The 22,786-nt window shown below is 49.2% G+C and overlaps 1 protein-coding gene across 10 annotated transcripts in view; it reads right to left on the reverse strand.

Annotated features, from left to right (window-relative positions):
• ASAP2 (ArfGAP with SH3 domain, ankyrin repeat and PH domain 2) overlaps window positions 1–22,786 on the reverse strand; it is a 174,023-nt gene that overhangs the window by 80,958 nt on the left and 70,279 nt on the right. For all 10 annotated transcript variants that reach the window (XM_045447775.1, XM_045447774.1, XM_045447773.1 and 7 more), the window contains exon 3: window positions 12,065–12,210. In XM_045447775.1, the coding sequence (XP_045303731.1) occupies window positions 12,065–12,210 (146 nt within the window). The remainder of the gene's footprint in view (window positions 1–12,064; window positions 12,211–22,786) is intronic.

The following is a 22,786-nucleotide window of genomic DNA, read 5'->3' on the forward strand; positions in this document are numbered from 1 at the left end:
ATGTAAGTTCTTAATCTTACACTGCTATTAACTATGGATCTAATACCAATAGCAAAGAGGCCATCTTTTCTTTTTTTTTTTTTTTAAATGAAAGCTCTTATTTAACTCAAGTCTACACCCAACTTGAGGCTCGAACTCATGACCGTGAGATTGAGCGTCACATTCCGATGAGCCCGCCGGGCATCCTGCAGATTGGCAATCTTGAAAGTAACAATCCTCCCTTCTCTCTCTTCCTGTCTTCACTTTTCCTGGCTTCACCTGGCAAGATGAGGCCACATGGAGCCAAAGGCGAGCAATCTCACAAGGAGAAATACAACGATTCAGTTGGTAGGGCAGACAGGGCTAGAACAACCTCAAGATCAAGAACAACCTCATATGCCCTTGCCACCGACCGGGGAACTAAAATGGACAAAGAGATAAGGTGGGGACTGGGAGAGACAGAGCCAGCCAACAGCTGTCTTTCCGTGATGTTCTTCCTAATTATTTTACGTTTTTGGTCTTAAAATTCCTGGCCTCTAGCTTTGTCACTTCCATACTCTGTATTTGCACTTCCCCTCCTATGCTGCCTCAGCTCACAGGGTGCCATCTCACCTGCTACCTTAGCTCTAGTCGCTGGTGATCCAGCCAGAGCTCTACCCTTGGTCCCACTGTACAACTGACCCCGGGGAACCTCAGTGCTGCCTTCTCCTTGACTTAGGCAGAGCAAGATGGCCTTGCCAAAGGAGATCCATCTAGAAGCCTGAACCTAGACAGGATGCTCCTATCATAGCTATCTTTAAGAAGCAACATGAGGGGTGCCTGGGTGGCTCAGCTGGTTAAGTGTCTGACTTCAGCTCAGGTCATGACCTCACAGCTCCTGAGTTTGAGCTCTGAGTCAGGCTCTGTCCAGACAGCTCAGAGCCTGGAGCCTGCTTCAGATTCTGTGTCTCCCTTTCCCTCTCTGCCCCTCTCTCCTGCTTGGGCTCTCTCTCTGTCAAAAGTAAATAATAAATGTTAAAAAAAATTTAAGGGGGCCTGGGAGGCTCAGTTGGTTAAGTGTCCAACTTCGGCTCAGGTCACGATCTCATAGTTTGTGAGTTCGAGCCCCATGTCAGGTTCTGTGCTGACAGTGCAGAGGTCGGAGCCCGGAGCCTGCTTTGAGTTCTGTGTCTCCCTCACTCTCTGCCCCTCCTCTGCTCACACTCTGTCTCTCTCTCAAAAACAAACATTAAATTTTTTTGTTGTTGTTTAATTTAAGAAGCAGCACAAGAAGAATCACAACAGAAAAAGTCCCTGGGCAGACTTCCTACCTCTGGGCTGATGAATCCAGAAAAGAACAGGTCTTCCCAGGGCTCTCCTCCAAAATTCTTAATAGAGTCCAACTCTCTTTGGGGATAATTAGCTTGTCCTTAAAGGATCAATGTATCACTATATAAAACATGGCCAAATAATCTTACCTGAGATTTACCTGTGTCATGTAAGTTTATTTTAATCTGCCTCATTCATGAGAAACTGGAGAGGTAGAGAATACTTTGAGATCTGTGGAGTTTTTCTTGTCTTTAAAAATTTTTAAGTCATTTATTTTGAGAGAGAGTGAGTGCACAAGCACACATGCAGGGGAGGGGCAGAGACAGAACCCCAAGCAGACTCTGCACTGTCAGTGAAGAGTCTGAGGTGGGGCTCACCCTCATGAACCGTGAGATCATGACCTGAGCCAAAATCAAGTCGACACTTAACCTAATGAGCCACCCTAATGATAATGAGCTCCCCTCTTTTATTTTTCTAATTTTTTTTAATGTTTATTCATTTTTGAGACAGAGAGAGACAGAGTACGAGCAGGGGGAGGAGCAGAGAGAGAGGGAAACACAGAATCCGAAGCAGGTTCCAGGTTCCGAGCTGTCAGCACAGAGCTTGATGTGGGGCTCGAACCCACAAACTGTGAGATCATGACCTGAGCCGAAGTCAGACACTTAACCGACTGACCCACTCAGGAGCCCCCCTCCTCGTTTCTTTGTAACATGAGCAAATGTTGCTCAATCACCGAGTTAACAAGTAGAATCGAGGCTTCAAAGAAAGGCAAACCATGTGTCCAGCTTTGGCACAGGGCCAGCACCTCCCTGTCGGGGTGGAGGGCTGCAAAAAGACCTCGGACCTCATTGCTCCATTTAAGGGCATAGTTCTTAGTAGAGGTTTCCATATTAGTAAGGATAAGCACATATGAAACTCCCATCACCTGCTGGAAGCTTCACGTTATTTCCAGGAGCCAGAGCCTAAGACCCAGGAGGGTATGTGGGTGGTGTTGCTAGGGTGTTAGAGTAGCGGGGAAGCCTATACACCCGTGGTAGCCACCAGCTATGTGCACCCACTCTCACTTAAAATTACATCGAGTTAAAGACCAAGTTCCTTAGCTGCACTAGCCATATTTCCAGTGCTCAAGAGCCACAGCTGGTTGCTGGTTTATTACACTGGACAGATGTAGACCATTTCCATCAGTGCAAAAGTTCTACTGAACATCAATGCCTTATACCAATAACTTAAACGTTTTTAAGCAGCTTTATAAATATGTAATCGACATGCGACTAGCTGTACACGTTTTAAGATGTACAATTTGCTAAGTTATGACATATATACACACACCCATGAAACGGCACCCAAGATCCAGACAGCGAACACATCCATCCCCCGAAAGTATCTTTGTGCCCCCTTTGCCACCCCCAACCCCCTGTTCCTCACTTCCTGGGCTGCCACTGCTCTACTTCTGTCACCACAGAACAGTTTGTGTTTTCTAGAATCTTATACATACGGAGCCGCGTAGTACGTGCTCCCTTCCGTGGCTGCCTGCGTAACCGCGCTGAGCGCGAGCACACCTGCCTGGAGAGCCATCCACGGCCCGCTCCTGGTCCTCTGAGCAGTCCACGGCCTGGCTACGCCACCGTCTGCTTATCCAGACACCTGCCAACAGACTGCTGAGTGCTTTCCAGTTTGGGGGCTACTACAAAGCTTACAAATAAAGGTGCCATGATTGCTCGCGGGATGGGACTCTCAAATAGCGGTCGTAAAGGCCTTCTCAGAGGGTGACATTTGAGCAGAGTATGAAGTGAGGCCCTGAGCCCTGGGAGAATCCGGTGGAAGAGACTTCCCAGCAGAAGGAATTTCTCACAGGAAGGCCCTGCGGCAGGAGTGTGCCTGGTAGGTTCAAAGTTTTCCATGTGCTTTCCAAAGGCTGCTTCCCTGAACGAAGGGGCATCCAGGCAAAGAGATTTTGCAGAAGCAGAAGCTGTTAGGTAAAATGGTCCAAATCTTTAAATGGCACTGGGCCGTTTGCTCTCATTTGACCCTTACAACTGTTCTGAGAAGTTTGTACAGTTATTCCCATTTTACAGATCTGTAAAGCAACAGAGGGCTGAGTCACCCCCTCGGCCCCCGGATCCCAGTGAGAAGAAGCAGAGTCGAGCTGAGAGGCGGGAGCCTGAGCTTGACCTATCATTTCGCTCCCAGAGACAGCCTCATACACATGACCCGAGAGCAGAGCAGGAGAAGTTGGGACACTGAACACGGGCTTCTCTCTGAGGGGCCGTCTCCGTCAGAATTTCCCTCTGGTCCCTTGATACACAAGGGGAACCATCAGGTCACTTTGCTTTTGGCGTCAGTGGAGAGACTTCGCCCCCCGCCGCCAGCAGGGGTCTCCCGTGCGGGGCACCGGGGACACAGGCTCCCAGGCCGCCTGCTGTGGCAGCAGAGCCCCGCCGCTGATTTGTTTAATTAAAAACGAAGGGAGGGGAGCCCACGCTGATCTTGAGTTAAGTCTGACACAAACTGAAAGATCAAAACCAGCCAGCTGCCAAAAACACACTGGCAACTTTCACACCAGAGACACGAGGGGATACAGCTGACCTGGTTTCTGCCTTGCACGCTGCGTCTCTGCCAGTCACACTGCTCTGATCTTTCACGGTTCCAAGTGGAGAGAAAATGGTGACCCTCTGCCCCTCTTTTCCATTCGACGCTAGGTGCTAAAGCTGCACACTTTGGCCCACCTGCAGCCATGCTGAAAACCGCGGACGGCCAGCTCCGAGGCTCAGGGGAGCACCGACCGGGAGAACCCAGGATGTGTGCCATCCCAGGATTCCACAACTTCTCCTGAAGCCCACATGCTGTGAAAGTTAAGCCATCAACCAAAAATGAAAGCACCCTTTCAAACTTCTTACCTCCTAGAATGCAAGGTTGGGAGATCCTTGCTGGGCTCACAGAGGCCCAAGCATCAGTGTCCCTCTTCTTGGGGGTAAGAAGCCTCACAGGCACTTCGCCCTGCTGTCCTCTAGGCTAGCTGGCTCCTGACCGGCGAGGTCGGCATTACAGGGAAACTTATCAGACATGCACATACTCAGGAACTCTCAGAACGGGCCCAACAAAGTGTTCTCACAGCTGCCCGGCACCCGAGTCTGAGAACCACCATTCAGTAGGTGCGGCAAGGGGCTGTGATTTTTACTTGAACGAGTTCCAGGTGGTGCCGGTGCTGCTGGGCCCGGGACTGCTCTTGGAGAACCTCTGGTCTAAAGCAATGCTTCTCCACCTGTGTGCCTACTTGTCCCTTGGGGACCTTATAAAGATCCTGGTTCTGCAGACCTAGGGGACGAGGGCCTGGCAGTCTGCATCTCCAAGAGGCCCCAGAGGATTCCACTACGTCTACATGTTCTATAAACTGGAATCTGGGATATGCAAGCACAGATATGGTTTGCCAAGTTTTAGATTTTAAGGAATGATTGATTAGTAGCTGAAAATTCCCAAAGAGAGGGGAATGCACACAAAGAACCTAGGACCTTGAATTGATCTATATAAATCCACTGATGACACCCCACAGGGGCAGGGGCAGGACTCCTGGCCGAGCAGTTTGCCAACAGGAGGGGACACCGGGAGCACAGCTCAGAGACGCCCTCTGTACCATCAACCTCTCACAGCCACCAGCCCCGCCCCTCTGTCACTTTCTCCCTCCCTTACCAACCTCCCCCAGCACAGTGAACATCTGCCGTCCCCTCCTCCCTCTAACGCTTCTCCTCGTGCTACCAGAACTTGTCCTCTGCTTTTACACAGTCAGGGAAAAGGTCACTGTGACCTCTTGGTCACTGAGGTCACTTATCAGGGCTGTTCCTCCAGCTCTCCAGCTGCCAGGATCCCGCGGACCCTCTGCCTTCGTTCATATCTTCTACCCCCATCTGTCCACACATTACCTCTTAGATTTCACAAAAGTTTTTTTTTTTTTTTTAAGTTCAAGGTCCCCTATATCATGGTGGTTGTCCCTTTTAATAGCCAGCAATTGAGAAACTACAGGATGGTGAGAGAGAAGACAAACCCTGTTTTGAGTTCATTATTATGATTCAATCAATCATTATATGAGTATGTCATAATAGTGTGTCCTCTGTGCACCTGGCAAGTCATTAAAGCTACGCGCAGGACATGTTCATAAACCCTGCAATGATGCTCGTGTGCAGACAGACCTGAGGACTCCCCGGCCCCATCTCCACCCCAGGGACCCAAGGACCAAGGCGGGGGCCACACCCTCAGGGCTCTGTGGCATTTGCACAGTGGCCACTGGAGCACACACTGCTTCTAGTAAAAGCATCTGTGTGTCCCCGGCCAGATGGCAGCGTTTACTGCCTGGAGAGCACCAGTGGGCAGCCAGTCACCCCCCTCTGTTTCCCACCCCCAACTTTCCCACTTTCTCTGACTTCCACAAGTCAGTGTGCCATGGGGATTACAACGAGGCAGCCCGGACATTCAAGAAAGAAAGAAAGAAAGAAAGAAAGAAAGAAAGAAAGAAAGAAAGAAAGAAAGAAAGAAAGAGAGAGAGAGAGAGAGAGAGGAAGGGAGGGAGGGAGGGAGGGAGAAATATTATTGAAGTACTTTTACATATATTAGGTGTCTGTGCTACAGCCAAGACATGGGGCCCTCAGATTAGCTTTACTGCTTTTGTTGTTCTGGCCAAAGTTAAGGATGTGTTTTCTTTTCTGGTCAGGGATCTGGGAGTGTAGGGAGAAGCATACAGTGCTGAAGTCTTTGCGAGTCTAAGACAAAGCATTTCCCGCTGTGTATCAGGCCAGTTAAGAAATCAGTGCAAAGGTTTCTAGGCGTCCAAAGTAACCGTCAGTAGGTCTGTCCACAGACTCCATCCTCCTGGGGAGGCTCTAGCCCTCCTGCCCTCCTCACTCAAAGCTTAGAGATTTTTACTTTTCATACAAGCCTACGGCCAAGTTAGCTTCTGCTCCAGCAACCAGTGCTGTGGAGCAAGAAACCGTGGGGGCAGGCGCTGGCAGAAGCAAAACACCAGCAATTAGCAGGGAAAGGAGAGGACACCAAAATGTCAGAAATGGAAAGTGCATAGTCTGGCACCAATCGAGGGGCAGAGAGCCCCATACACCATGGGCAAGACACTAGGGGTTTCTCTGTACTTCAGCGTAGTTCATTAATTTATGCCCCAAACAGTGGTTACGCCTTCCTCCCAAGAATAGGAAATTATAACCAGTGTCCCTGTCGCTGATAAGAAAGACATTTTAATATAGAAGACATTTTCAATAAAAGACGTTAAAAGAGAAGAAGTCTGTGTACGTACTGAGGGTGAAGGCCTCTGGCAGGAAGCTCTCTGTACACTAAGCAAGGAGATGAGCCGTATTAACCTGGGGCATCAGCTCACATTTGGGCAGACGTGGAGGGCGTGGCAGGAGAACACTGCTGGACTGTTCCCCGCACGGCGGGGCGGGACGCCTCTCCGTGGGCTGTGCCCACGTCCCGAGGACACGGCCCGCAGGCCACCACGTTCCCCCACAGAACGTCACTAGCTCCGTACTCTGCTGCTGTGATGCCTTGTCATGTCGATTAGTTATGTAAAATAAATTCATGACTTATGTGCATGTTGGTCAGTGGAACGCTCAAATTCCTCTTTCAGTGTGAGAGAGGTGAAATGTCCTCCGCCCCCGGATCTGACGCTGGGACGCCCTCCTTCCCTGGGCACCCGCTGGCCCTGATCCCACCTGGGGAAGTCTGCCACCTGTGAGCGCTCAGTTCACTACCAATTCTCTGAGAGAGGACACAGGGACTCCGTGTCTGGGGATGACCTTTCAGCAGTCCGTCCTCTAATGCAAAGCCACCTCTCAGCACAGAAGTGGTCCCAGGGAAATCTTTCCAGGATTCTCACACCCATCTGCTAAGAGGAAGAAGAACCTAAGAAAACTAGGCTGAGTTTAGAACCAGCTTCATTTCACACATGTTACATTTCTGGAGCTGCCTTGTTTCTCCCCTTTTCTGCATTAACTACAGAGAAAATTCAGAGGCTCTCTGAAGGTGAGAATCTCACCCCTTAGTAACAAGATCTCACTTCATATTAAGTTGGCCTTTCTTTGGAGATGTTCCAACGGCTTTATAAACATCCTTTCACGCCACAAAGCAGGTAGGCGGTAATTCTTCTGTCCGGACAAGGGGAGAATTGACAATCTCAGCCACCCAAAACTGAAATGTTTTTAAATGCCTGAGAGAAAGTAAGAGCAAGGCTGTAAAAATAAGAGATAGGACAGATGTGACCAAAAATAGGAATAAGAATGGTATACAAAATACCAAAAAAGGAGAATTTTCCTGTAATCAGCTCGCTCTCAGCAACAGCTTCTTAGAAGCGGCCTCTTGGTGCTCTGGTGGCCGGGCAGCTTTGCCGTCACCACCGGCCTGGAAAATCAGGCCTGGTGATGCTAAAGCTAATTTTGGTACCAATAAGACATTCTCCCTCTCTCTCTCTGATCTTTGCCAGAAACAGGATCAACAACCCCAACTCCATGAAGTAAAAGCTAAAACTAAAGGAACGCACACAGTCTTGCGCTAACAGGAAGCTCCTATGACCAGAACTGAAGTTAGCGTCTCAGAACGACACTAAGATGTCACTGTGTGCTGGGCTTAATTCACAAAAAACCTTTCCCGCTTACTCCTTTCCTCTTGGTGCTGGCCCTGAGGCAGGCCTGGTTTTCCCACCCTTGTGTTACAGTGAGGAAACCAAGGCCACCCGGCTGCCTCGTGGCCACTGCCACTCAGCCTGGCCTGTGCTTCCCTCTACGTTTTCCTCACACTGCCATCCCTCCTGTTCGATCCTTTCCTCTCCAGAACAGCTGACAAGAAGGCTCAATTTCCTTAAACGCCACAGTGGACACAGTATGGATTTGGAGCTGTGTTCGTTTTTTTTGTTTTGTTTTGTTTGAGAGAGAGAGAAAACGAAACAGAGAATCCCGATCAGCACAGAGTCTGACACGGGGCTTGAACCCACGAACCGTGAGGTGGCAACCTGAGCTGAAATCGAGTTGGACGCTTAACTGACCAAGCCACCCAGGTGCCCCTGGATTTGGAGTTTTAAGACCTGGATTTGAATCCCAACTCTGTCGCGTGATCACTACAGACCCGGTAGGCCAATCAGATGAAGGTAACACAAGCCGTCTCCCACAGCCGTCAGGAACGGAAGGAACCAGCAGGAACAAGTGTCCCCTTAACGCCTCACGCCAGGGTTACTGCCCCATGGGTGCTCATTAACGATGGCCACTGACAACTTACTGCAGAAAGCGGGGGCCCTGCCGGGACTCCCACAGTGCTCAAGGTGGCAAAGCCGTGGGGTGGTGGGCGGAGCAATAGTCCGCAAGGTCCGGGCCCTGCCCTGCCCTCAGCTTTGCAGAAAATCAGGAAAAGAAGGGGCGGTTTTATTTAAGCGCACTGGTGTCTGTGTCACTGATGGAGAAGGCTTGCCTCGCCAAAACCGCGTGCCCAAGTTTTTGATTTTTAAAACTCCATTTCAGAGATGGGTCAGTTATACCTCATAGTTCGCTCTAGTTGTGATTCTGGCACATGCGGTTAAGAGCGAAGGGCAGTTCCTTTCCAACCGCATGCCTCAGTCATATAACCTACAGAGCAGGGGGAACACGGACTCGCTCGACAGGGTTGTTGTAGAGATGAAGTAAGTTAAGGCGAACAAAGCAACCGGCAAATTCCACACACAAAACTGGGTATGGTATTCTCGGTCTCGTTTTCTCTAACAAAACAAAACGAACACACACAACTCCAAATCCATCGTCCTCTCCCATTTCAGAGCAGAGAAAAGCCAGGTGTAGAGATGAGCCGGATGAAGATAAAGAGTAGCTGCCTGGGTGAGGGGGAGGCCCCTGCTCGAGGCCCTGCTGGCGTTCCCTTCGCCGTCCTCCTGGGGTCCCTGTCACCGCCTCCCTCCTGGCTGGATCCTGTTTCCTGACTCACACATCTTCCTCTTTCTTGGCTTCCCTCTTCATTTTGCTAAAGCACGTCCTTCAGGAGTTCCAGAGAAATGACGCACTGGCGCCACACTTTTTGAGCCTTGCATGTCTGAAAGTGTCTCTGCTTCTACCCCCGTGCGCAGCTGCTGGGATTCCAGGTTAGAATCGTGCTCCTCGGGATATTGGTGGCCTTGCTCCATGCCTCACAAATTCCAGTGTTCCTGCTGAGATGTCCAATGCCACTGATTTTTTTAATGTTTATTTTGAGAGAGAGAGAGAGAGAGAGAGAGAGAGAGAGAGCGCACACAAGTGGCAGAGAGGGAGGGAGAGCATCCCAAGCAGGCTCCCTGCTGTCAGCACAGAGCCCAACACGGGGCTTGAACTCATGAGATCATGACCTGGGCCGAGATCAAGGGCTGGACGCCGAGCCCACTGAGCCACCCAGGTGCCCCCGACACCACTGATTCTTAATCTACCACGTGCCTTCTGAAGCGTTAAGACTGGTCACCTGCGGTGGGTCCTCTTCCCTCACTGTTCCGGGCACTGGCCAGCCTTCGATCTGGAGACCAGCCACACCTTGTTATGCTCACAACACCCACCTGTTTTCCTCCAGTGGCACCTGTCCACTGAGGGTTAATCCTCATCTCGTCTTTTATTTTCCATGTTTTTGTTTTGCTTTATTTTTGATCTGTTTTCTGAGAGGCCTCTATTGCAACCTTCTCACTGGATTTTTGCTTTTACATTTTCTCACAGCAACCGTCTCTGTCCTTTAACGATAAGCTGCATCCCGGCCCCTTCCCTCTGACACAAGGTCTACCCTGATCTCCCTGAGGCATTAAATGCAGTCTCTTTAAAGTTCTCTTCTGCCCTTCACGCTGCCGGTTTCCTCTAAGTCCTTTCTTCTGCTTATTTTGGTCTTTCATTCTGGAGGCCATTCGCTCCTAGTCAAGAGCGAGGCGCTCAGAGCAGGGAAGGGGTGGACCCACAGGGGCGCTGGGAGAGTGGGCTGCAGGCGGCCTGTGTCACAAGAAGACCCCCACAGGTCTTCCCTGGGACCATTCAGCTTCTCCAGTTTCAAAATTTTTTTTGATGTCTATTTATTTATTTTGAGAAAAAGAGACAAAGCCGGGGAGGGGCAGGGGGAGAAGGGAAGCGAATCCCAAGCAAGCTCTGCATGGTCAGCAAGGAGCCCCATGCAGGGCTGTAACTCATGAACATGAGTTCCTGATGTTTCAGATCAGAGTTCTGAGTTTCAGATCATGACATGCGCTGAAATCGATTGTCAGGTGCTTAATGAACTAGGCCACCCAGGTGCCCCTTCTCCAGTTTAAAAAAAAAAAAGCTCCAATCTGACTCAGTGGTGAGAACCTAATAAGCGTGTCTGCCGGGGTCCAGGGAGTGGGCCGATGGGGGGCTGGAGCTCCCTGTTCGAGGTGCTGGCTGCCAGCCTGTTTGGAGCATGAAGAAACGAGTGACCAAATCGATAAAACCCCACGAGATTGCAAATTAACATGAGTAAAAAAACTCAAGTACAGTAATGGCTTTTTGGTGCTACCATTCCTAACTGAAATATTTTACAAGTGAAGACAGAGCCTTAAGGACCTGGTTCCTTCCCCTCTCCCTTGTTAGCTCATACACAATGTTCCCTCCCTGCCACCTCCTCCAGCCAGACATACAAACCTGCCATCATCATCACTCCAAGAACGCTGAGCTACTTTTTTCACTTGTAATTCGCGTGCGGATGGGAGAAATGAGAAAGGCACTGCTGTTGGCGACCCTGACCCGCTCTGGTCACCCGTGACCTTGGGGGAGCGAAACAGGAAAGAGATGCAGGGACCATCCTGGCGTACATTCCCCTTGTGGAAGAGACCAGGTGGCAGGTCGCAAACGCCCTCTCGGGCCATCCACATGTTCGGGACTCTGTTCCCACAAGGGAAGCCACAGAGCTGCCAAGCCCGAGAAAGAACCCCATTCACCCCGGGTCCCCGGCTCCCACCGCGGGCAAGAAGTGCCTGTTCCGTGTTTCCACGTACTTCGGTGACTTTTTTAGGCTCTGCATTTGGGAGCATAAAAGGCCTTTAAATATTCATAGCAATTTCTGTGCTTTGATTATAGGTTACCTTGCTGTGTAAGACAGGCCTGAAACATATTTGTTAAATATTGTTAAGTTTAAATGCCTACCATAATTACCAGAAACAGGACTATTCTACATAGTTTAGAAACTTAAAAATTAAAGTCAGAGGCCCTTAAGAAGATGAATGCTTTTATCCATTTCGTCCCACAGCTGTGCATATTTAAAAGGCTGACATGAATTTAAAAAGCCGCGTGACCATGAAAATTGCAATTCTAAAATGTATTCCAAAGTGACCTAATGTGATGGAAAACACAATTCCTTTAGGTACCACGTGAGCTATGAAATTTATTCCTGTTCATCAAACAAACCTTAACTATCCTCTACCGAGCTACCTTTCCATCTAAAGTAATGGCAGGGGCACCTGGGTGGCTCAGTCACTTGAGCATCTGACTTCGGCTCAGGTCACGATCTCAGGGCTCGTGAGTTTGAGCCCCACGTCGGACTCTGTGCTGACAGCTTGGAGCCTGGAGCCTGCTTTGGATTCTGTGTCCCCATCTCTCTCTGCCCTTCCCCTGCTTACACACACACACACACACACACACTCTCTCTCTCTCTCTCTCTCTCTCTCTCTCTCTCTCAAAAATAAACTTTAAAGACAAATTTTTAACAAGTAAAATAGAAAAATAAAGCCACAGCAGGCATGTCGCACGTGGCCCACGAGCTGCACGTGTATGTGGACACTTACCAGGTTTTTGAAAAGTGCCGTCAACTCCTTTGTGAACACTGAGAACTTCAGGAATGCACTTCCTAAGTCCGGGTCGTCTCTGCACACACAGTTGCCACCGAACTTCTCCAGAGCCTGGGTGTACTGCTCTTCATTTTCCACGTGAGCTACGGGCAGCAAGGTGAGATGCGTGGTTAATACGGCAACCTCTCCATCCCCGTCCTCAGCAGGCTCTTCTTAGTTGTGAATAAAACTGAACACATCAGCAGGACAAAAACCTGAGACAAGTCAAGGTGCACCAGGAACAGAAATCACTTTGCCGTCCTGACAACGCCCCGTCGTGCTGGCAACGGATCCCAAAGGACAAGCACGATGACCGGGAGGGAAAGCCCCCAGATTCTTCCTCGGGTAAAGAAAACCACCGCCAGCCAATGCCAATACCTGGGCCTGAAAACCATGGCAAGCAAGGGGAACATCTGTCTGTGATGGGCCGCCCCTGACCCTGAGCCAGATTCCCATGACCCGTGAATGGTGTGCCCGCCCACCTTACCAGGGAGGCGCTATGCCCTGGACCCCCAGTGGTGGCCTCAGGGACTTCCGACATGAGTCTACCAAACAGAAGAGAAAATTAATGTCACTGTTTAAGCCCTTTTCCTTGTTTTTATTTTTATTTTTTCCTTTGACATTTCAGAAAAGGACTTGAGAGTTCTGGATAAATTAAATGCATTTCTGAGACTATACTCAGCAAACAAGACAGAAAAACACACATACGGGTCCTGAAGAATGTGTGGCAGGGCAGGAAGAGCCCTCGGATCCGGGTTCTAGGCCCATGCCTTCCGTGGCATGGAAGGAGCACGTACGTGACTCCGGTGAGTAAATGACCCAATGTCTCAGCCACAGGAAGGTCAGAGATCTGCTGTGCGATACTCACAAGGGTAAGGGGAGAATCAAAGAAGAGTGTGGCTGACATTGGCCCCCACCCAACAGCACTGACTGGTAGTCAGCAACAGCAGATGTCATTCGTATGATGCACAGTTTATGTTTTTCCACGCCTCACGACAACTTTGTAAGACATATGCATTTTTTCTCATCATGGTGAAAAGAAATCGGGGCTCAAAGAGATCAAATAAGTTGTCCTGGAAAACAGAGTCAGCAAGTGGCCGAGCCAGAGTTCAAACCGGCTTGTTTGGGGGGGGGGGGGCCAGGGTTCTGTGCACTGGTGTCTGTGTCACTGATGGAGAAGCCTTGCCTCGCCAAAACCACATGCCCAAGTTTTTGATTTTTAAAATTCCATTTCAGAGATGGATCAGTTATACCTCGTAGTTCACTCTAGTTGTGATTCTGGCACATGCGGTTAACAGCAAAGGGCAGTTCCTTTCCAACCGCATGCTCTTTTAGAACTATTTCAAAAGTTGGTGGTCAAGACATGGGCAATTCCAGTGTGGTTTTGGAAGGGAGCAACAGCCACAGCAGACGTCTGGTGCTGAGGTCACTCCACTGGGTGGGAGAAAACAGAAATGCAGAGACCTAAGTCGCCCTGGGAGCCAGGGGGAGCCCCTCAAAATGGTGCCTGTGCCGCTCTAAGTGAACACTCACGGGGCACTCACCGGGTGAGGGAATTCACCTTCAGTTAATGCCTCCCAGGTGGCCTTTAAAGCCTTTGTTCAACTTAACTTGGTAACACTCTGAGGTGTTAACATTATCATCCCTATTACCTTCGGAATGGGGTGGAACTCAGCGGGGTGATACGATTCGCCCAAGATGGTACGATTGGTAAGAGGTGGGGCAGGGGTCAAATCCACCCTCTGTCCACTCTGCGGGCTGCCTCCCATGGTCAGCCACCTGGGGGAAAGAGGAACCTGCCTTGTCTTCACTGGTCGTCAGCCAACCCGATGCAGGACAGACAGCAAGGCTTCACGCTGCAGCACCAGGAAGAATGACAAGCCTCCTGTCATCCCTGCCTTGGAGCTTCTCAATCGACTGCCTCGTACAGGTTATGTCTTAAAACATTCTTTCCCTTACAAATCTTCAAAATAACGTGCTGCTTCCAGCAACCCCAACCGTCATCAATGAAGTGTTTGGTCCATCGTCACCATGATCTCACACGTCTCAAGTGTTCTGTTCCACTGCAGTCATTATTTCTGATGCTCAAACTGTCCCAACTTAGGTCAGTGGGACCCTCTTCACGCTGATCTCACTGGGTTTTTTTTTTATTATTATTTATTTTTTAATGTTTTTATTTTTGAGACAGAGAGAGACAGAGCATGAGCAGGGGAGGGGCAGAGAGAGAGAGGGAGACACAGAATCCAAAGCAGGCTCCAGGCTCTGAGCTGTCAGCACAGAGCCCGACGCAGGGCTCGAACTCACAAACCGCGAGATCATGACCTGAGCTGAAGTCGGATGCTCAACCGACTGAGCCACCCAGGCGCCCCTCATTGAGGTTTTTAACACAAATTTCTCTCCTTGCAAACAAATTGGTAGCTTCTTGAGAAAGACTGTAGCCCTGTATCTCTCTGTGTCTTCCTGAAACAGCAGTGTGGTGCCCCACTGTGAGCACAGTAAACCCTCCATAAATACAGATTAACTGATTGACCCACTGGTCCAGATCGCCCAAAGTTCTGAGATTTTCCTACTAGAGAACAGAAAGTAGTTGAACGCCTTTATTTTTCTTTTGCCGAAAACAAACTTAAAATAGGAACCCAAAATAAATAGCTTGGGAATAAAGTTTCTGGAAGGAACCCAAACTGGTCTATCAGCTTTTATTTACGAAATTGTGAAAGCTGTTTTTCTAAAAAGAGCTCGCTCTCTTGCCTCCCCCGATGTTCAAATATATCTTAAACTCTGGTTCGTATTAATGATCCAGAACCCAAAATCCTTCATGTGAGAGGGACTTAGGAAAATGAGGCTCCAAGTCACCGAGACCACAGCAGGACAAGACTCTGTTTCTTTCTCAATTCTAACCCCACAGCCCTTCCGTTTCCCACATCCCACTGCCCCGAAGTCACACTTTCCACCAACCCAAGTAAAGGGATGAAATGAGAGAGTCTCACAGAAAAGTCTATTATGAAGCCAGTAAGCACACGTATGTTCTGAATTTAGAAGTGAGGACAGCGTTTTGTTGTGTGCTTTTCAGTTTACTTGGTTCTGTTATTTTCAAAAACCCTGGTACCAAGGAGAAGGCCCTGAGCATACAGTGGAAGCCCGAACAGTTGGACCCTAACAGCACGAAGGCAGCCTGTCTATTAACCCTGTGTTATTCCACAAAGGGCCAACCACAGCGAGGAAGCAAGCCGGGGGCCCAGCACTGCCAAAGGACAGCGGGGGTCCAGAGCCAACTCACCTTCAACCAACCCTTACTTCTACCTCATGTATTTCACTCGTTACCCCCAAGCCTGCAACAGGGTTGGGACCATGTGCTGGGGCGGGACACGACGACGAGGGCACACATGGTAGCTGGCATGTGTCTCTAGGGAAGGACACGCTAATCCACGCCGCCGATGGCCCGTGGCGTGCCAGGTGCTGAGGATTCAGAGACGCCAAGAAGCCGACATCTGAACTGGGGCTCCAAGGTCAGGTGGCAGTTTCCAAACAGGGAAGAAAGAGGAAGGTAGTCGACCCCAGGGAGCGGCGTGGAGCCTCGTGTGTTCAGAGGCTGTGAATGCTTTCTCAGGTTCAAAGCCCCGGCCTGTACGCGGCACTCAACCCTCAAAACCATCACAGGGCAGCACAGGCCCTCCTCCTCAGGGCCATCCGTGCCCACCACTAGGTCTTTTCAGTTGAAATGGGCCCTGGCCCAGAAGCCTCTCTTTACAGACAGGAGCGCAAAGCTCAGAGAGGGTGCCGACTTGCTCAAGGTGACACAGCAGATCTGGAGCAGCGTTGGAGCAAGAGCTCAGGTTTCCTGACACCCAGTCCTCCAGCGTTCTCCCATCTGCTCGCCACGCAGCCACCACTCTCGGCTCTAGGCTGACGGAAGTGTCACAGTCCGCCAGCCGAGCACACGTGCCGGTAACCCAAACACCAAGGGCCACAACCAGAGAGCAACGGGGGTGGGCAGGTCACCCTGACTCGGCCCATCCGAGCCCCTGCTCCTGGCCAGACCGCCAGCCGCTCCGGTCAACCCCGTCTGACACCACACATCCCAACCACCCACACAGACAGCTCCGCCAAGGGTGCATTTAGGAAGAGACATATGTTTCTCTGCAGTGGCGGCTTTACAAAGACACTCCCTGGATTGCATGGCGATTGACAGTCACCCGTGGGCCACAATTTTAATGTCAGGATAATCTGCATATCAAGGACACCATTTCCCCGCACGCGGGCGACCCTACACCTCGCCTGCTTTCGCATCTGACGTGGAGCACGCAGCTCCCGGGAGAACAACTGTTTCCCGACAGGATCAAAGACGGCCCCTGTTTCCGACAGGATCTCTGCCCTGTGACCATCCATCCCGTGGGAGAAAACTGTTTTTAGAGCTTTATTACCAGAGTTGTCCCAGATGAGAGCCGCTCAGTTCACCATCTGGTAATCTGTATCGACAGCCCACAGCAGTTCTGCCATCCAATAACCCCACTTCAGAAATCTGTTCTAAGGAAACAATCCGGGTGACCAAGAGATGTGTGTACAGAAGAATCTGCAGAGAATGAGAACGGAGACCGCCCAGCGCTCCAACAATGTGGAAATGGTTAAAGAACGGTCTCTCCAAAGTGGAGTCCTATGGAGGTTTTTGAAATCATGGAGTAGGAACATGGTCAGGATACGTTAAAAAAAAAAAAAAAAAAAAAAAGGTAGGATACAAAACTGCACATTTAGTGTCCACTTTGTAAAAAGTTAGAATGTAGAGAAGAGTCTGAAAGGAAAAGGCATCAAAATGCTAAGTGGTGGTAAACACAGTGAGCACTCAACCACCAGCGCGGTCTATGCGACACTGGACCCTTTCCGGGTGGGTGTCTCACGGCCCCGGGAGCATCCGTGGGAGCGGACACGCCCAGCCCGGGGCTGCAGACCAGGAGCACACCCCGCCTGTCACCTGGGAAGCGGGACCTGCCCACGACCATGACTTTGTGCTACTGCTTTTCTTCTTTCCTTTTTGATTTTATTTGGAAGTACTCGTTGCACCCAACATGGGGCTCGAACTCACAACCCTGCGATCAAGAGTCGCGTACTCCCCTCACTGAGTCAGCCAGGAGCCCCTGTCCTACTGCTTCTCTGAATTTTCTAAACAAAGCTCATATAATCTTTATAATCCGAAAACAACATCTAGAATAAATAAATTAAACTCAGGTGTCAGCTACAACGGGTAGATTACTCTGGCTCTGTGTGCCTGTGGAGGATATTATATTCTGTCTCCCCACCAGTCTCTCCTGGACAGGCTGACATGATAAAGACAGACCTTGGGACCTGAGTACCTACCCGAATTATCTCTGACAAGACACAGGTGCCTATAACCAAAACCAGTTTGATGAGAACACCCTTCCTACCTTATAACCCCTGAGCCCACGCTCAAGACAAGCCAGACAGGAGGGAAAGATGGCCTCCCTCTTGGAGCCTCATCACTTGCCATTTCTCCAACATACTGTGCTCTTTTCTATTTTCAAAACTCATTTCCTTTAACTCTTTCCTGGGGCGTCCCCGCTGACCTTATGGCAACTACCAGTCCTTACGGAGGTCATCACGGACGTATCTAGTCTGGTTATGTCTAGCACAGGAAGCTCACGATGGAGTCAATTAAGGTCAAGGTGTGGGCTGGCTATTGAAATATGACAACTTTAGTCTGAGATCACCGCATACTCTTTGATCCCGCCCTATATTAATGACAAAAAAATGAGAGTTAGAGGTCTGTGTAAAGAACTCCACACAGCCCCCCCTGCCTCTATATAAAACTCCCACTGCTCGCAGAAAAGTGCATTTGGGAGGAAAGGGGGAGGGGGGAAGAACAGAGACCAGTCTACTAGATGAGGTCTTTTTTTTTATGTTGTCCTTTCTGTCACTTTAGATTACAGGCTCAGAGTACAGAAAACCTCTCAACATGCACTTGTATGTACTCATTCTGTAGCTCCCAAATACGTGCTACCAGTCGAGAACTTTCTGGTTACGATAGGGTAACAACCCAATCACCCTGAAAGCCCATTCTGCAGTGAGCACTAATGAACACTAAAGATTCATGAACCACAGCCCCTGCCTCAAGGAGCAAACCTCTGCAAGAGAGAAAGACTCACACGCCCATCAGTTCGCTGCAGAGTGTGCAGCTAGAAAGGGAACGACACGGGGGACGCTCGGGGGCCAGGGATGGCCGGAGCCCGGGGAGCATCTGGCGGGGGTCAGAGGAAGAACTGCATCCCAAGTAACAGAGGGTCCCAAAAGGCTGTACAGTGACATGATTAAGACTTGTATTCAAGACCGTCGAATCTGGAAGGGACAAAGACAGATAAACCCTGGTACCTGCCAAGGCACAATGTAGCAGGACGGCGATAAACGTGCAAAGAACAGCCCATCGCTGGCGATGCTGCCGGAGGTAGAAACATAGCCTGCGATGAGGAAGAGTCCATTTTCTGGGGCTGGGGATGGAAAAGGCTTCTCAGAGGAGATGAAGCCTAAAGGACTCTTGTGCTTCAGAATCCGGTTCAAGAGATTAAAGCCAAGCAGTCAGCTGCTTGACTCACCCCGGCCTCTCCTTATGCAAAGAGCTGCTTCCCATCCCCAGGCTGCTCTACCACCAAAGCAGAGGAGGAGGCAGGAGCTCCAGCCGAGGAGCCCCTTCAGCCTGGCGTCCCCAGGGGCCTGGCCCAGAAAGCACGGAGGCAAATCAACGTCTGCTGACTGCGGACCGTCGCTGCTGGAAACGTTACGCCCCCAAACTGCATGGACGCCCTCTGTGGGCAAAGCGACTTGACCGGCCACACTACACAGCGTGCATGTGGTCACTGCAAAGTGCTCTCAGCCTTCCTCCCCTTGATTCTTGCCTCCTCGTCCCTGAAGGATACAACTCACATTACTTCCAGACGCTCCCCAGACCCCTCCCACCCCACTTCTTTGATAGCACAGCCAGCGGACCAGAAGGAAAGACCGCTCCTGTGGTGTGGCGAGGTCCCCCAGAGTCTTCATGCCCAGGAACAAGCAGCCTTGAAAAATCAGTGGTCTCCAAGCCTCATGTAATAGCTGCCATTTGTGTAGGAAAAATTGTGGATACACATACATACATATATTTACACACACACACACACACACACACACACACACACACACACACACACACAATCTTCCACCCCTACAACTCTGGGAGATTTTACAGATGAGGAAACAGGTTCGGATACTCTGAATAATGCAGTCAATGTTTTACAGCAAGTAAGGCGGAGAATCGGCTCTGTGATAATACCCACATCTGTAAACCATGAGAGTTTAGCCAGATCAGTGGTTCTTTAATCTTCTGTCGATGACGGACACCAACAAAAATCAGAAAAATGTCTTGATGCAAGGAAAAGGTATCTTCACATAATTTTTCATACACATTTTGGGACACAGACCCCTGTCCACAGACCCTACCTACGCCAGGTGAGAAAGCCCTAGCCTGGGTGAGCTTTTAAAGTCCCTCCCAAATAGGTACCGTGACCCTCGGTATGATTCACGTTAATACTTGGGACTTGAAGTCACAAATCCTAGCGTTCCTTCTGATTAGCTATCCTTCCATGATTAATACATTGATCACTGCTACCAGGATTCCACAATTCCCCACCTAAATTCCAACCATTATTCTTAACCCGAAGAGAAGAGGCTACAAACCCACAAATATCTCAGAGACCTATAGGAGGACGGCCTCTGAAGGTCTCAGAGTCAATGTCGCCATGGCCCCTACAACCTCCTTAGAAAAGAGGGGCACCACGCCAGTGACCAGCTCACCCAGCCAGCTCCTCTCTCGTGTTTGAGTCAAAGCCCGATCCCATGAAAGTACCCTCTAGAGAGGAACACGTAATATCTCACTTCCTCATCCTAGACAACGCCTTCGGATATGCGTTCTCCCTACCCTCCCGAGCCAAGATGCACCAGCACCTTCCAACATCCTCCTACAATGAGGTTTTCAGCTTGAAGACTCTGAGGTTCCTCTTTAAATGCTGCTCCTACAATTCAGTAATGGGGGTTAACTACCTTTTTGGATTTTTTTTTTTAAACACACTTCCCCTAAGGTCACTTGACTCACCTTTGAGCTTCTCATGTACTGGGTCACACCAGTCGTGATCAACCAAAACCACCTGGAGGTTTTCCAAAGGATCATAGGGCTCAGCCAGGTATCTAGTACATTCCCACCGCATTATTGCTTGCTCCTTCTCCACTGCGGGCCCTCATTCACAGACAGCGGTGCCACGGTCAACAGCAGAGCGGGGGAAGCAGGTCTGGGTTTGAATCTCAGCTGCTCTAATTGCTAGCTGTACAGCCCCGGGCAAATGACTACTCTGCACCTCAGTGACCTCATCTGTAAGTGGAGTTACGGACAGTACCTACGTCACAAAGTTGTCGGGAGGGGTATATTTAAGTAAAGTACTTATTTAGCATAGTGCCTGCCCTACAACAAATACTTCACGAGTGTCAGGTTTTTATTACTGTTATTATGCCTCCACTCTCCAGTTTATGAACATCAATACAGAAGCATTTTCTTTTCTTTATTGTGTGTTATAATCTCCTATTCCTTTTGATCACAGATATGGTATCAGACATTTCGTATCCTGAGTTTTTATAAGCTGGATATTCCATCATCGGTATTTTTCTTTGTGTTGCTACAGAACCATAATTCCCTCAGGTAGTAGGTCCTAATTCAGTGACAGGAGGCTTTCGGGTTTTCTCTGTGATAAGGCACTACGACAACGCAATGAGCCTTGTTGTGCATCTTCCCGCATCAAGATTTGTATTTTTCTTCATATGAACTGCCAAACTGCTTTTAAAAAACTCCATGCACCAATTTTCAATACCACAACAAAGGGGAATACCGGTTCCACTGGATTCATGCCAATCACTGGGGATTACCGTGATTTAGTTATTCTCTCACGTAACAGGTGGAAAATCATGCCAGATATAGGACCTTCCGAATGCACGATGAAATGTCACTTCCCAAACTATTTCACAGATTTCTTTTAAACTGCTCTCTCCTAATTGTATGATATCTATAATAGAGACAATTCTCTGCATTAATTTTAAGCCCTGTATTAATTTCATAGCCATATTCTAATTAGCATCACAAATAACACGGAGAAATACACACACACGCACACAAAATTACTAAATTCTCATTTCCTTTTGTATGGGTAAGGGTTTACGGGAAGATTAGCATTTCTTTCTTTGTACTTCTCATTTCAAGGATGTGACAAACTTCTCTAGGACATTCAGATCAAGGGTGAAGAAGAGATTTCCCTCTCTCAGGAAAAAGCCCCACCACGTCTTTAAAATGGAGTCATTCTAGAGAAGGGAAAATGAAAGTCTTCCGTTGCTTCCTTCTTGAGAAAGATGAATTTTTCCACCCACTGATATGTCAAACAGCTAAAAATCCCCGCTCGCTTCAACTTCCCACTGGGGAAGCTGAAAACACCACTGGACTAAAACAGAGCTTGGGAAATTTTAGACTAAGAAAAGTTTTAGAACTTTGTTCTAAAAATGTAAACTGGGTGTTTTTAAGAGGTCAGTAGCAATCTATCATGAGGGGGGAAATTACCATAGACACTGCTTCTCAACAAACATTATAATAAGTTATAAAGTTATTAAACCATTATAATAAGCGCTTCTGCAAACCTGTCCATAAGATGCACCAGAAAATACAGCTGGCTGGCTGGTCATCTGTTTTGAAAAATGGGAGTGAAGATAATATACTTGCTACTGTGTTGTATCTACAGGGACATACTTGATACCCTTTTGGCTCAGTCCAACGTTTAAAGTCGTGTGTGTGAGAGCATGTGTGTGTGTGTGAGAGCGTGTGTGTGTATGCACACGTGTGGTACTATTCTCAAAGACCAGCGGCTTCGGCGTCACCTGGGAACTCAGCAGATTGGCAAATTCTCAGGCTCCATCCTGCACCCTATTGAACCAGAAATTCTAAAGGCAGGGCCACCCAGCAACCCGTGTTTTAATAAGACCTCCAGGGGATTCTGGGGCGCTCTGAAGTTTCAGAACCACTACTCTAATGCTCAGGTTGGCAAACTTTCTCCTAAAAAGCCAGAGAGTAAATATTAAAGGCTTTGCAGGCCAAGAGGCAACATTGAGGTTACAGAGTAGGTCCACGGTGAGACGGTAAGACCCATCCTTAGCTCCCTGGCTGTAAAAACACAGCTGGCGTCTCTAAGGCATCTCAAATCCCCCTTGTACATAAATCTGTATCAATCCTCACACGGCAGAATACACACTCTGCCACCATCATGTACACTGCTCACATCCAAAACTGTAAGAGGATGGTCTCAGAACTCGCAGTGGAAACACGGTCACACACAAATGGGTATTTATTGGGCACCTGCTCTGGATGTGCCAGGCTCTGTGCAAGAACACTCAGGAAGTATATTCACGGCTGCCATGCTTATCACGTGCCCGGAACCAGATCTGTCACTTCTCTTGCGTCACCTCGGTTCATCTTTATTAACAGCATTTTAAAATATTAAGATTCCCAGTCTCACATATGAAGAAACTGAGGCTCAGAGCGATTAGGTAATTTTCCTGCCACAGGCTTTTCGAGTGGCACATGAATTTGTTCCAGGCTTCTTAGACTATAAC

Source organism: Leopardus geoffroyi, chromosome A3 (assembly GCF_018350155.1).
Source record: "Leopardus geoffroyi isolate Oge1 chromosome A3, O.geoffroyi_Oge1_pat1.0, whole genome shotgun sequence".
NCBI lineage: Eukaryota > Metazoa > Chordata > Mammalia > Carnivora > Felidae > Leopardus > Leopardus geoffroyi.